The sequence below is a fragment of the Rhodnius prolixus genome, unplaced genomic scaffold (assembly GCF_049639745.1).
Source record: "Rhodnius prolixus isolate KJV_2025 unplaced genomic scaffold, Rpr scaffold_4, whole genome shotgun sequence".
NCBI classification, from domain to species: Eukaryota; Metazoa; Arthropoda; class Insecta; order Hemiptera; family Reduviidae; genus Rhodnius; species Rhodnius prolixus.
This window is the reverse complement of record NW_027411614.1, coordinates 27,804,910-27,819,655: the sequence shown is the minus strand read 5'-3', so window position 1 is coordinate 27,819,655 and position 14,746 is coordinate 27,804,910. Positions and strand designations below refer to the sequence as shown.

General features: G+C 32.8%; 1 protein-coding gene across 5 annotated transcripts in view; it reads left to right on the top strand.

The window, feature by feature from the left end:
- Positions 1-14,746, top strand: part of RyR (Ryanodine receptor) — a 118,593-nt gene that overhangs the window by 36,533 nt on the left and 67,314 nt on the right. For 3 of the 5 annotated variants that reach the window (XM_074130701.1, XM_074130703.1, XM_074130699.1), the window contains exons 4-14: positions 1,736-1,750; positions 7,244-7,321; positions 7,459-7,534; positions 8,600-8,712; positions 10,089-10,194; positions 10,915-11,008; positions 12,154-12,336; positions 12,461-12,632; positions 13,383-13,552; positions 13,653-13,777; positions 13,849-14,049. In XM_074130701.1, coding sequence (XP_073986802.1) covers positions 1,736-1,750; positions 7,244-7,321; positions 7,459-7,534; positions 8,600-8,712; positions 10,089-10,194; positions 10,915-11,008; positions 12,154-12,336; positions 12,461-12,632; positions 13,383-13,552; positions 13,653-13,777; positions 13,849-14,049 — 1,333 coding nt within the window. The remainder of the gene's footprint in view (positions 1-1,735; positions 1,751-7,243; positions 7,322-7,458; positions 7,535-8,599; positions 8,713-10,088; positions 10,195-10,914; positions 11,009-12,153; positions 12,337-12,460; positions 12,633-13,382; positions 13,553-13,652; positions 13,778-13,848; positions 14,050-14,746) is intronic. The other 2 variants (XM_074130704.1, XM_074130702.1) reach the window with 1 other exon arrangement.

The following is a 14,746-nucleotide window of genomic DNA, read 5'->3' as shown; positions in this document are numbered from 1 at the left end:
TTGTCTGTTGATAGTGACGACTGGAAAAGGCTTATTTAGTCCATTTTCTTAAACTAGAGACCTACCATACAATTCTAACTGTTCATAATATAGTTATGGCTAAAAGAGTTTAATGATAATTTTAAAAAAAAAGGTCATACAAAGTAGCAGTAATTCTGAGTTATTTACAACGAGTCAACTTTTTTTCAACAATTATAAAACATTCTTATATGCTCTTAAAAATATCCATAAATACATGGATGTCCAAAAGAGACAGAATACTGAGATTTTCATAACATTTCAACTGTTACTCTCTCAGTGAAATGGGCGAGACGACTATTTATTGACGAAATGAAAAGTTTTTGCATAGAAGCTATTAGATATGGCGCCTGCAAGCTACTGCTCAAATAAAAACGGTAGTATTGTAGAAAATTAGGGTATGCCAATGTTTTTTTTGTAAAGAAAACTAAACTCTTTAGATAATACTATGTATTCGATTGTTAATCGATCAATCTCAAACGTTTACGATTTATGCATAAAGTCATGTCGTTTTTTTTCACAGTAGCGCACTACGTTTTTTATGTCAAACAAAACTAATCAACTACGTATACCCCTCCATCTTTTAAGGTGAAACCCAACGAGATATTTAAACCCATTTCTAATATTGGGCTTTTCGCTACAAGAATACTCATGTAGAAAATTTTTAATGTCATTTTCATTGTTGAAGTTTTCCACTTTACACATGATCCTGAAATCCAATAGTCTCCTCCCAATTCTCGGAAAAACCTTTGCGAAATTACTGCTTCGTCGCCTGCAAAGTGGCCTTACCCCATTCCTTCAACTTCTTCTAATATTCCTGACCATCAATTTGGATTCAGAAATTTTCATTTCACCACCCATCAAGCCAATAGAGTGTGGACCTCTCTTGAGCTGAAACAGTACTGTCCGGTAGTCCTCCTGGATGTATCTCAAGCCTTCGATTAAGTACGACACCAAGGGTTCTTGTTGAAGCCCAAGAATGGTTCTTCCCAGTACTAATTGTCTTATCCTAAAATCGTTTCTGCCAGATCGCTACTTACAAATTGCCCAAGGCACGTCCTTTCCTACTATATATCCGATCCTCGATAGAGTCCTACAAGGAAGTATCTTTCCCTTCATCCACATACAAGCATTTCACCTTCGCAGACCACACTGCCATATTCTTGAACCCTGGTTCCAAATGAAGACTGAAGGTCAATGAAAACAAATGCCACTGCATATCCTTCAGTCTTAGTAAAAAAATACTTACATACTTTTTACTTAAATCACAAAGGGTGTTTACGCTCTTAGCATTGCGCCATGTGTAAGCTTAAAGCTGTACTACAAATACGAACTGTGTAAACATATTGCGGAAATTACGTAGACAAGGTAGTGGATACTAGAGCTAGTTGAACTTCACACTAGCGACTAAACCGTCCTGTTCTCAAATTTCCGGATTACACGCAATTTTATGTTTGTTTAATTACTTTTTCTCAAGAGAAAATCTGTTGGCAATCACGCTCGCGGAAATATTGACTTTAAAAGTTTCCGAGAAGATTTTGAATGAGGTTATTTACTTTTTACGACGCTCTTTAATATTAATAAAAAAAAAGGGAAGAAAATATTATAATAACTCAGAATTACAAGATAAATTTATCGTGAAAGTTTATAATAATAATAGTGTGTTTTGAGTCGTTATTCTCTGATTACAAAAATTACAATTCCATCATTTTTACAGGATCAGGATTCTTTAGTAAGTACGAAAATTGGAAGTCAGAAAACTTTATCTTTACTGCCTTTGAAAAAACATAAAGGTGAAAAAAAGGATATACCTACGTTTTATTTTGTATAAGGTTTATTTTATTAATGTGTAGACTAAAAATAACTTCAGAACACCAGGTCAAATTGTGTTGATTTTTGTTGCTGTAGTAGAATATCAGTTTAACACGAATTGTGTGCCAAAATATCGTAAACTAACGTTTGTTTATTCAGAAAAGTGATCGAACTGTGTTTTGTACAATCTTTTTTGTATTCATTTTATATCTATTTTTTTTTTTTTTTACCTTTTGTGCCAAAAAAGTTATACTTTCTCACCGAAAGAGCAAAGGTCGATTTTTGAAATTTCAAGTACATAATTAAATATTGAATTTAGTTTTATATTGTATCATCTAAACAAAGAAATTCAGATTTTTCATGGATTTTTTTTAAAAAAAATTATTTTTGTTTATTAATTTGTTTTTGTCGAAAGATTGGCAAATTAAATAGTATTAAATTAATAGGCCTAGAGAAAGTCTATTCCTTTAATTTTCCCAAAGGTTTTTATAAAATTACTTAAATGTGAAGACCCAAATATAAAATCAAAGTCCGAAGAACAATTTTTTCTACATAGATTAAAGGACTTAAGAGAGTAGAAAAATATAATAACAATAGAGGGTATGTAGTAATCTTAAATTTAAATCTAAGACAATATAAGTCCCTATGAACGGCTACAAGACGGGTTCTTTATTTCGAAGAAACTCCGTCCCCTTTATGTGAGAACGACAATATATAGGCAAAATCTGACGAAGAAAAGACAAATTTATTTGTTGAATATCTTATAACATATTCTCACCTCAAGTAGACATCACTGATCTCAATTATTCACAACAAAAATTATTCGACTTCTCAATTCCTCTTCAGCTCTATTTGCCCCTGAAAGCAGTTCTTCCGAAGACTCTTTTATAATTCAACAAGTTAAGTTCAAAGTTTCGATTTAATCACATCAAAAATTTTGTCATACCTTCCTAAAATGCTGCATTCTTGCTCCTTACATCTATATATCTCCTTAACAAAAACTTACAGTTTAAAATGTTAAGTATAAGGGTTGATTAAACGCCAAAAGGTACACAAATCAGCAAGTACCCAACATTTCATTCAAGCTTAGTTGATATAATTTAAGTAATTTTGCTGCATTAACTTTTCCTTCACATTTTTTAGAATTTATTAGATGTCACAGACCCTTATGCTGGCCAGTTCGTTCATAATATTATTTTGTTATAATTATGATAAAATGTATATTATATCCGTTTTTAAATAGGTACTTTATTTTAACTCTATTCCGAATTATTCTTCGGATTTAGCTTTAATTTGCTTTTTATTCTGAGATGTCACATATATATGCAAAAGTAGAAAAAGACAAAGTTAGAGTCGGCTACTATTTAAATTTAAATCACGGATTTAAAAGAATATTTCAGTGTTGAATTCGTTTTACCGAAATATTCGTGAGCACAAATAACACACAGTTAATAACAAGTAGATTATTCAACAATAATGATTCATTTCTCAATTGTAATTTAATTTAGACCCCCTAATTTTACTTATAGTAAAATACTGGAATAATTAGATGTCCTAAACGTATGCATTTCTCATTTATTTTATATTACATAACATATATTTAACATTGTGAGAAGAACAGCTACATTGAGAGTGTGATTGAAGAAAACTATATTATTTGCGATAAAGCCAGATAATTATTACCTATTATTATAAACGTTTGACTACTACATAAAATAACAATTACTTTAATCGAAGAATGAACTTAAACAGACGATTTTTATTAAAAATAAAATAATCGAAATCATTGATGTATGTTGGTGTAAGCATTTTTTTAAAAAAAGTTTTTGAATTTTGTAGCCTCGTAATTTTTTTAATTTTTTATAACGTTTTCTTTTTAACCTGTAATTAATAGTTTGATTATTATAGATTAATAGATATTAAAGTCAATCTACAGTGCTACTTGAACAAATATTTTGTAGATGAAAATGGCCAGCATAAGGGTCTGTGACATCTAATAAATTCTAAAAAATGTGAAGGAAAAGTTAATGCAGCAAAATTACTTAAATTATATCAACTAAGCTTGAATGAAATGTTGGGTACTTGCTGATTTGTGTACCTTTTGGCGTTTAATCAACCCTTATACTTAACATTTTAAACTGTAAGTTTTTGTTAAGGAGATTTTTGTACCTTTTGGATAGATTTTCATTTTTGTCTATTTTGCTAAGTTACATATCTGCTTTACTGTTTTTTTTTAAATTTGGAATAAGCAATTCTATCATTATAACCTGATAAGGTGTTAAGTAGGAACCGTAACTACCACTGGAGAGATCTTTTTAAAGAATGATTATAGTTGCGGTCCCCAAACCATCCTCAATAACAATTTTTTTGAGAAAGCCTTTTTATATAAAATAGGAAGGTATTTGTACGTAAAAAGCAAATTTAAACTGCGATTTCAGACCTTCCTTTTAAGAAGAGCAAGAAAAATAAACTGCGATTACAGTACTTCTCCCTAAAAGGCAAAGAGGCAAAGATTTTGAATCGAACGATAATTCATTACTTAATGTAAATAGGTTCACCCATTGATAATTTTAACGATTGCAGTACTTCCTCTTAGTAGGTGTAAGAGCATGATGGCACTTCACAGCCATATAGAGTAGCTTTAATCACTTCTTCGTGCTAAATTTTATCAAAATCGGACAAAGCGTTATAGAAATATTGGTAATAATAGTTTTAGAAACGGCCTTACTTGGGTGGGGCAAACTCCCCTCCATATGAGGCATAGCGTCGAGACTTTTAAAGTGCAAATCTGTACAAAATTTCGATTCGAATGACACTTCATTCATGAAAATCGGTTCACTTGTCGATAATTTGAAACGATTGCTATACTTCCCCTTAACTAGTGTAAGAGCAGATCGTCGCTTTAATGTTACGTAGGGAAGCCCTAACCCCATCATCCTACCAAATTTTATCAAAATCGGGCTAAGATTTACAGAGTAATTAGTAATAATAATTTTGAAGGGGGCCTTACATAAAGGGGGCTAACACCTCTCCCATTCGGTGTACAGCGTCGAGACCCCCAAAAGGCACATCTACATAACATTCCGAATCGAATGACACCTCATTCATGAAAATCGGTTCACGCGTTTAGGCGCTACGTAGTTTACAAAAAAGGTAACAACAACAACAAGAAGAACAAGAACAACAACAATTTCTGAAAATGCCGTTTTTGCTCATTTTCGGCAACTTTTTTCTCGAAATCTATTAGGTCTGGGTGGTTGCAAAAAAATTACAGTCATAAAGGTGGGTTTGCCCTATAATTTAAAGAAAATTTGGGAATTTTATCTTTTATAGAAAAAGAGAAAAAAATTGTCAAAGTTGGGTGTTTTTCAACGTTACGCTTTTTCGTGCAGTTTTTGACGATCAACCCTTATACAACTGTCCTACCGGACAGTTTTAATAATCCTGTTTTCCGAACCACCTACTTTCCTATCCAGTAGAAATTTTTCATGGTTAAAATGATTCCTAAACGTGATAAATCTCGTCAACTTAAAACGTCCTATCGTCTTTTTCTGCCAATAGGCAACATTCTAGAGAAACTACTTAAACGGCTCTAACCTATTCTCGATTCTAAAAATATCTTACCGTGCGATCTTTTTTAGTTCCATAACCTTCACTCTATATTTCATTGTGTCCCCGCTTAATAGATCATATTGTCTTCTTTCTTGAATGAAAGCAGTATTGTTCAGGTGCCTTTCTCGACGTTGCACAAGCGTTCGATCGAGTTTGGCGCTCGGACTTACTATGGAAACTCAGAACTATTCTTTCTCACACCTCCTACTTAATTCTCACGTCTTACCTTTTAAATTGGTACTACTGCATTAGTCATGGAACAAAAATTTCACCTTGTAAAGGCTGTCGTTCCTCAAGGAAGCATTTTTGGACCCATTCTGTTCCATATTATTCACTTCAGTCCTTCCAACTCATCCACACTCCGTTTACGCACGCCGTCGACATAGCCATCTTCTCTCCACATTCAGATCCTATTTAATCTACTCTCTTCTTACACAAACCTCTAAACTCTCCAGAAGAATAGTTTAAAAAATGGAACATGAAATTAAAGGTTCAAAAGTGATAGTATCAAAGTCGTGCCAATTTTCTCCAGTGGCCTCAACTGGACTGCATTTCTTTGTACCGATTCTGTACGTTACCTCGAACATAGATAATCGTTTGACATGGAAAATGACGAAGCACATGGTTAAAAAAAACGCTACTATCTGCTGGCAAGACAGACGATCAAAATTGACACTAAACAGCAAAGTACCAATATATCGTTGTACCTTCAGTAGTGCGTTCTCTACTGAAAACGATTTTGATTTACTGACTAGAATTTTGGGTGGTTTATGTTTATAACAGTGGTTTATAACATAGTTCATATTATCTGTTTCTAGTTTTTTCGGGCGCATCGACTTCTGCAGTCATTAGCGCCCCATATTATTTGTTATACACTCTTATTTTCTTTAAGGACCAGTTCCGAATTTTCATCCATTATCAGAGACTAATTCATTATTTTAAGAAGGATAATTCTATATTTGACACCACGACAGACAGCTAGCTGAGGCAGAGTAACAATCAGGAAAGTCAGGGGTTCAGTTGGTGTGGCGTACGACAAAAGCTTTAGCTGTATCAAATTGTCTGCATCAAACTCGGCAAGGGTTCGATTTGTCCAATGTTAAACAAATCAATTGGCAACAAAATTGTTTGTATCAAACTCCGAAAAAATCCAATATAAGGATTGGAAATCCGAAAGCGTAGGGAATTAAAGAAAAGAAGCTTTCATCAACTAAATAATAAAAATTAAGAAAAATAGAAATAATAACTATTTTAGCTTAATTTATCACAGAAAAGACGCGCTGAATTAAATTAGGAAGCAATAGAAGTTATTGGAAACTGATGTACTCGAAGAAACAGATAACTAGCTCTTCCGATGGATTTGTTTACGTCATCTAAGTCGTTTCACTAATCGGTATTAGTGATTGTGTATTGGCAACGTATGCCGTGGCGTATAATTAAATTTCTATGTTGGAATCATTGGGTGTTTAGGTTAACCTTAAGTTCATGTTTACATAGTATGTACATACATATGTATGTACTTGAAAATTGACGATACAGCAACTTTGCTCTTTTTGGTGGATGCAATTTTCTTGGCACTTTATATTATGGTTGTATCATACCACAAATTCTATTTCAGTTTCATATTTGTTCTCTCTCTTTCTTGTCTTAATTAGGAAAATCTTTTAAACAAAATAATTGATTTTTATTAACAAAATCTGTTTATTTTATTATTTCCATCTTTTTTACGAAACGTTTAGTACCTGATATCGTGCACTTTATAAAAGTTATTAGATAGAACTGGTTTTTTTTTTTTTTTCAGGGTAAAGGAACAGGTTCAGGACATAGGACACTACTTTATGGCAACGCAATATTACTTAGGCATCAGAACAGCGATATGGTAATCATAAATTTGATAAATTTTAAGTTTTTTTTTATAAAAATATAATTTACATAAGAAAGATGGTGATGAAATAGTTGTTTTACTTATTATTATAAAGGAATGCATTTTCAAAACCAAATAAATCATGTTTACAGTATCTTGCTTGCTTGTCGACCAGTTCTTCTAACGATAAACTCTCATTTGATGTGGGCTTACAAGAACACTCGCAAGGTATGATTTATGTGTATCTGACATATGCTTTGTTACATATAATCAAGGACCATACTTAATATGTGTATTTTATTAATTTACTTGAATAAATTGTCATTGATTCCTATGACTACATATGTATATTATCTTGCTACCCGCCTCGGGCCTCGGTAGTTGTGATATTAGAGGCGAGGACCTCACTGTTTTTGCTACTTTCAAAGAGTGTACTTAAAAATTATATAACTCAATTGCTTGACTCATTCATTTATGCGAAATAAGCACCCATTACCACTTATTTGCCAGTAAGAAACAAAAAATCTGTTTAACTCATCACAGTGAAAATTGGGATTCTCTCTTTAGAGATAACACTGCCCATCACCGGAAAGTGAGGTTTGAGAAGCTCCTAGAGAAAATCTGAGAGTCAGTAGTTGGATTCAAACCCGGGCTGTCCGGGTGATCCAGTATACTGACCACTTAGCTAACCTCTTCTCTCGCAATAAAGTTCTCCATCAGTAAAGATGCATGAAAAGATGATAATCTGTTTGCGAGAGTTCTGAGGTATGGGAATTGAAGTTACATCTCCAAATAAATTTTTTAATTGTAATCTATGACCTCAATATGTGATCTGGCGGACTTCATCAGGCTTTAGGTTGAACCCCCTTTAGTTTATTTTTATAAAAATTCATTGCTGGTTTCACTGGTTTTTAAAAATTTATTATGGATGACTCCACCGTCTAATACTGTGCCGAGATCGCGGTTAGTCTGAGTGGGGTTACGGTCTTTGGGAAAGTTTTAAGCTGTAATGTTAATATAGTTTAGATACAAAAGTGTTATCTGTCTATAGTTACATTTTAGAAGTTACAAATTGTTAATTGGATTGTTTCAAAACCTATTAAGGAGTACAAAAAACTTTTAGATATGTGTTTCATGTGAATACTCGATATCAAAAAGTATTCATGAGCGCATTATCCCTCTTCCTTTTACCAGGAGTATATCAATTTTAGATTGTTACTTTCTTGAATGCTGAAAACTTATTTTTATTTCTATGTTTGAGTATAAATTAAATCTATAACTATTAATATACAGGCGAAGCATGTTGGTGGACAGTACATCCAGCATCCAAACAGAGATCTGAAGGTGAGAAAGTCAGAGTTGGTGACGATTTGATCCTTGTATCCGTTGCTACCGAGAGATATTTGGTAAAACTTTTTAAATATTATTAATGTTTACTATCGATATTATTTCAATCCAATTAGTTTTTACCTTCATGGTAGATAAAATCCATAAAAATACTGTATCACAACATATTATGTCGAAATCAAATTGGCTTGTCAGAATAAGCCTGGTATGATAAATAAAATCTTTAATATTGTCTAACGGATCAAATCTTGAATTTATCAATGTATTACGCAGTTAACAGGATTGAATCGGTGGTATCAAAAAATCAATACTACAAAAATCTGCGTTGAACATCTTCGCTACCAAATTTGCTGCACCTGTGTGTTTAACACACATCTGCTCACAGGGAAGAAGGTTAGAGGTAACATCATATGCGGAAATTGAAGTGTTAATTTTGAAGCTAAGTGAAATGTTATAACGAACGCCATAGATGATAACATTTGAATCAAAAGTCCTACTCTCGCTTCTGGATTATTAATGCAAACAGCTGTAGTAGCACATGTTCTTTTTAACAGTAACGTGAGGAGAGTCTCCTTTGGCGGAAGTATTTCAAAAAAACGCTTGTTTTCAATTAAGGTCAGTGTAGATACTTGTTTACATCAGTCAGAAAAGCAAGTTAGTAATGTAACAAATGGTAAGCCGGCACTAATGGTCACTAATGCATGAGAAGTTTAGCATTGATATGCTAGAGTGAAATGGCCCTTGGAGTATGGGAACGTAAAGTTCTTTGGACTTAAGTGATAATGGAAAACTAAGGAACTAACGTGCAATAAGGCCATGCCGATATTGTAGCCAATGTGAAACACACTAAGCAATTTCAAACATTTCTGCAGTCTTCAGATTTCAATAGCGAACTGCGCCTTTGGGGAGAGGAAATCGGAAGAAGAATTAGAAGCAATCGAATTACAAATAAAAACTAACAACAACACTCATTATTAAGGAATAGTAATATGGCGAACGAGACAAACGATTTGTGAATTTAATAATTGGTTTAAAAATAGAGCTTATCAATGAAAAAGGGAGCAATACATTTTGCAAATGTTTTTCGCTGAAAAAATAGTGAAATTTTGAACTGTTTGTTGACTGTTAGTTATTGCATCAGTTTTTCATAAGTTAGCTTACTCATTTCGTATTTCTAAACTAATTCTGGTTTATAACATATAAGATAGATAAAGTAAGATGTATAGTAGATGCATAGTTAATATAATATTTTTTGTTTACGTTTTTTTTTTCCGACTTTTTAAAATCTTATGTAAGAAACAATGAGTACTCAAGACTTTTTTTGTTTAACAACATCTTAATAAAGATCAACTGCTTTCGGAGAATTAGAAATAACTAATATATTTTTTACAATCCCACAGTATAAGTTGAATAATAGAGACAAAATTATTTGTAGCATACAACAAAAGAAAATGACCAATCGGTTGTGAATGCCTCTTTCCATGTGACTCATTGGTCTGTACAACCTTACGGCACCGGTATCAGCAAAATGAAATATGTGGGTAAGAATTTATTATTATTATTTTGTTATATTTCAACATTCTAAAAGAAGATCACCCTATAAAAACATAGTTTTCTTGCGTTTTAACTTCAAAAGATTTTTTGTAGTACTTTAGCCTCAAAATATGAATTTTTACTAGAAATCAGTGTGGAAAATTGCAGTCAAACTTACTCTGAATTTTTTAATGCTCCCTGCATAAATAAGATGTTAACTCTTACATCTTTATCTTATCCTAATTATATAATTAAATTCTAAGAAAAATAACGAGAGATGTAAGAAAAACATGCTTACTATGTTGGATAAAGGCAAAGCAGTAATCTTACCATTTGATATCCAGAGTACTACAACATTCTGTTATTTCTAAGGTACGAAAATAACAGACTTCGGCATGATTTTCACTGGTTGGTTCTTATAGAATCGACCGTTCGACTGATTTTATTACCGTTGAGGATATATTCTCTCTGGGAGCTTTGACCGGAGAGGGTATATTGGTATTAGTGAGATTACCCCATACTTCCGGCTCCCCGCTCCCTGAGGCTACCTCAGAGAGGAAACTAGATTGAAATTAGCATCTGTATAGCTTATTTCAGAATAACTGGAAAGATATAGGAGGTGAAGGTTTGGTTGGTTCAGCGAGTGAACATCGCAAATTTACCATCATTATGTTTGTGCCTTGCAATTATTTTTCTTATGTTTCTAAATAATGCATTTTTTTTTTCAGGATATGTTTTTGGAGGTGATGTTCTGAGATTCTTTCACGGCGGTGATGAATGTTTGACGATTCCATCTACTTGGTCTGCTGAAGCTGGGCAGAAGTAAGTTGAAGAAGTACAATACTTGGTGTTGGTTCCACAATGCAAGCTAATATTTAATTATAACTTTATTATTTAGGCAGCCATCAAAGAATCTTATCATTAATTCTGACACCTTTCAGTGTCTTCCATCTTCAGAAATTGGTTCATCAGGTTCGTATAAAGGATCACACTATCACTTACATGTTGCAAACACTACATTGACTGACTTTTGAGCGAAGTTAAGTTAATTTTTTTTTGAAGTAATAGTATAATCATTTAGATATATTTAATAAAATGTTTTTAAATAAGTTCTTCTTCACTTGGTGCAATATGTCATTGTAAGTTTGTAAATGGAAGTCAAAATTCTTCACCTCCACTGATGAACAATTTCTGAAATTGGTGGAAAAGCTTAAACTACCCAGTAGTTTATAGGTTTACAAAAATGTGCAATATTATTCATGGGATCATTCTATAATTGCTAGTTGTTTTAATGAAATTGTTAGAGTAACCTCGTACTTTAGTAACATATTCAAATCCTACAGTTTAATTTACCGATAAAACCGAAGTTACTCATTAATAATATTTAAGAAGGAAACAATTTCAAGCATTACAGATCTTAAAATGAATTGTACCCTCCATTACTTATATGTAAGTTTTGGACGAAAAATTATATTGGGGACATATTATTGGAAATATAACAGGCAGACCCACACAATCTGCGGGCAAACTAATGAGGGTTATGGATGGCAATTACTTTGTAGTTCTTGTTTGGTAACATTAGGGAGCGAGATGGTACATGAAGATTTAAAAAAAAACGCAGGTAAAATGACGAAGTTTAATGACACTGGATTTGAGTTTACCGTAGCAAACTAAGCTCCAGGAACATTGTGGGAAAAGTATTGGAGATAAGCAACGTCCTGAATTTTATCGTGACATTTGAAGGAATACTAAAAGATTCGTTGAAAAGAAGTTTCTACCGATTCCAAAATGACTGATCCAATGTCAAAAAAGAATATACTTCAAAGAGTTAGTTGTCCACTAAATTTTGTATATTTTGAGGAGAGTTATTAATTATTACTGCACGACATGTACCGTACTTTATTGGTTGCGTACTCCAACGTGTAATAAAAGTAATAATGGAAGATGATCTATTTGAATTGTTCCAGCCTTGTGATATACGAAGGTGGAAGTGTCATGAGTCAAGCCAGATCCTTATGGAGACTAGAACTGGCTAGAACCAAATGGGCGGGTGGATTTATTAATTGGTATCATCCAATGAGAATAAGGCATTTAACCACGGGAAGATACCTGGGAGTGAACGAGGCAAACGAACTTCATCTTGTTACTAGGTAAGAAACGATATTTAGAAAAAATATTGATACTGAAATACAAGATTCTTTAGAAAATGAACAGAATCAGGGACAAGAAACTTGTTCTTAATGGAATTGTGAATTTATAATCCTAAATTTGCAGAGATGAAGCCACGACGGCCCTATCAACTTTCATTTTAAGACAAGAGAAAGATGATCAAAAAGTTGTAATGGAAGATAAAGATCTTGAAGTTATTGGCGCTCCGATAATAAAGTACGGTGACAGTACAGTCTTGGTTCAGCATTCTGAAAGTGGGTTATGGGTAACATCCAAGGTAGGTAAACTATTTTTTAATACATTGATGGAAAGTATGTTATTCGTTTAAGAGGTATACGGGTTATTGGGCACGATCTTTGCGTGTTTGATCTTTATGTCTTATTCTTCATTTTAAATTTTTCTAATAGTCCTCCCGTTTCTGGTTACTGAATTGTGGAATTCCGTTTACCATACCGTTAGATGAGTAAAAGTTTTAGAGAATAATTGGGAGTTTACGTCACATACTTCATCATTAAGTTAATCTTTTTTATTAAATTTTTTCCATCAGTTTAAGGTTTATGTAGTATACACAATTTTACGAAATGAATAATGAATGACTGCCCAGAAAACAGATAATAAACAAAAACGAAGTCATTGTAAGAAAGGAGGAGGAGTACTACTGGAAATCCAGCAACATAAACTGTCTGTTACCTTGCTGATATATGCCAAAATAAGAGGGTTTATTTAAATCTACTGTTCTAATATTCAAATCTAAATTAATTGATTTCTAAGAAAGCAAATATGTATCTGTGGTTGGGGCTTGTATATAGGAAAAGGTTGTTTGTGCTTTAATGACTACTAATAAACACAGTGATGTATCTCATACTACGTATTTTTCTTCGTACATCTGCCTTCGGCTGGGCTATTTATTCATTAATTATTCTTATCCGATCTTAGGTAGATATTATTAAATTCTGTTTTACATTTATTCATATATCGTCGATAAAGGATTATTATTTATCCTTATTTTTTATTTTTTTTTCATTAGTCATATGAAACAAAGAAAAAAGGTGTGGGTAAAGTCGAAGAGAAGCAAGCAGTACTTCACGAGGAGGGAAAAATGGATGATGGACTTGATTTTAGCAGAAGTCAAGAAGAAGAATCAAGAACGGCTAGGGTTATTCGAAAATGTTCTTCGCTTTTTACACAATTTATCAGGTATTTTTTGTTTCTTCTATGTTTGGAATTCCTCCTAAAAGTTATATTTTTAATGCCATTTTATCAATACAGTTTACTAAGGCGTTTTATTTTCTTAAAGGGGTTTAGAAGAATTGCAAATGAATAGACGCCATTCACTTTTCTGCGCAACTGTAAATTTAAACGAAATGGTCATGTGTTTAGAAGATTTGATTAATTATTTTGCTCAACCAGAAGAAGATATGGGTAAGCTTTGTTTGGATTTATAACTAAATTGAATAAATGAACCGTACAATTCAATTGCTTGCTTATTTCAGAACATGAAGAAAAACAAAATAAACTTAGAGCTTTGAGAAATAGGCAAGATCTATTTCAAGAAGAAGGTATTTTAAATTTAATTTTGGAAGCTATTGATAAAATTAACGTAATTACATCCCAAGGTTTTCTCGTAAGTTTGGCTGGAGATGAATCCGGTCAAAGTTGGGACGTCATTTCTGGATACTTATATCAATTATTAGGTATGTGTTTTATTCTTACTATTACTATTATTATTATCTCCTCACCATCGTTATTATTAATATTTAATGGTAGCAAAATTTGTTCATTTGTGTTTCCTAACCTTATTAATTATCTTTAGACTCACTTCATTCTCTATTGATTGCTTTCAATGTTAGCGTTTAAATATTTTCTAAGGCGCATTAACATCCGAGGTCATTGGCGCCCAGAGCTTTTTTCAGTGCAATGCCTGTCCGCGGCGAGTATTCTCTCGTTATAGATTATACTGTACGTGACTGGAAAGTGAGCTGCAAGAAGCTCCAAGTTAGAAAAAAATCTAAGGGTAATCAGCTGGATTCGAACTGGTATCTCCGGGTTGTAATCCAGTATACGTTAACCACTTAGTTAATCCCTTCCTTCAGTTGCGTTTAAAATATGATTATATCATTTTAGATTCTTTCAATTTCTGATAAATTTGTTAATAATGGTCTTTATTACGTAGTTGGACTTTAGTAAAAAAGGGAATATCACTTTGTAAGTTTTGCAGGATTTCCATCTTTTACTCATTCAATTTTTGGAAATTGATTCGTGGGCTATCTATATAAGGGGAGTTGTCTTGTAAGGTGATTGGACCCCTTCTGTTGACCAATGGTGGCTGCTGTAGTTGAGTGTTTCCCCTCACATTTTGAATATTTCTAGACAATATTACTCTACGCTTTC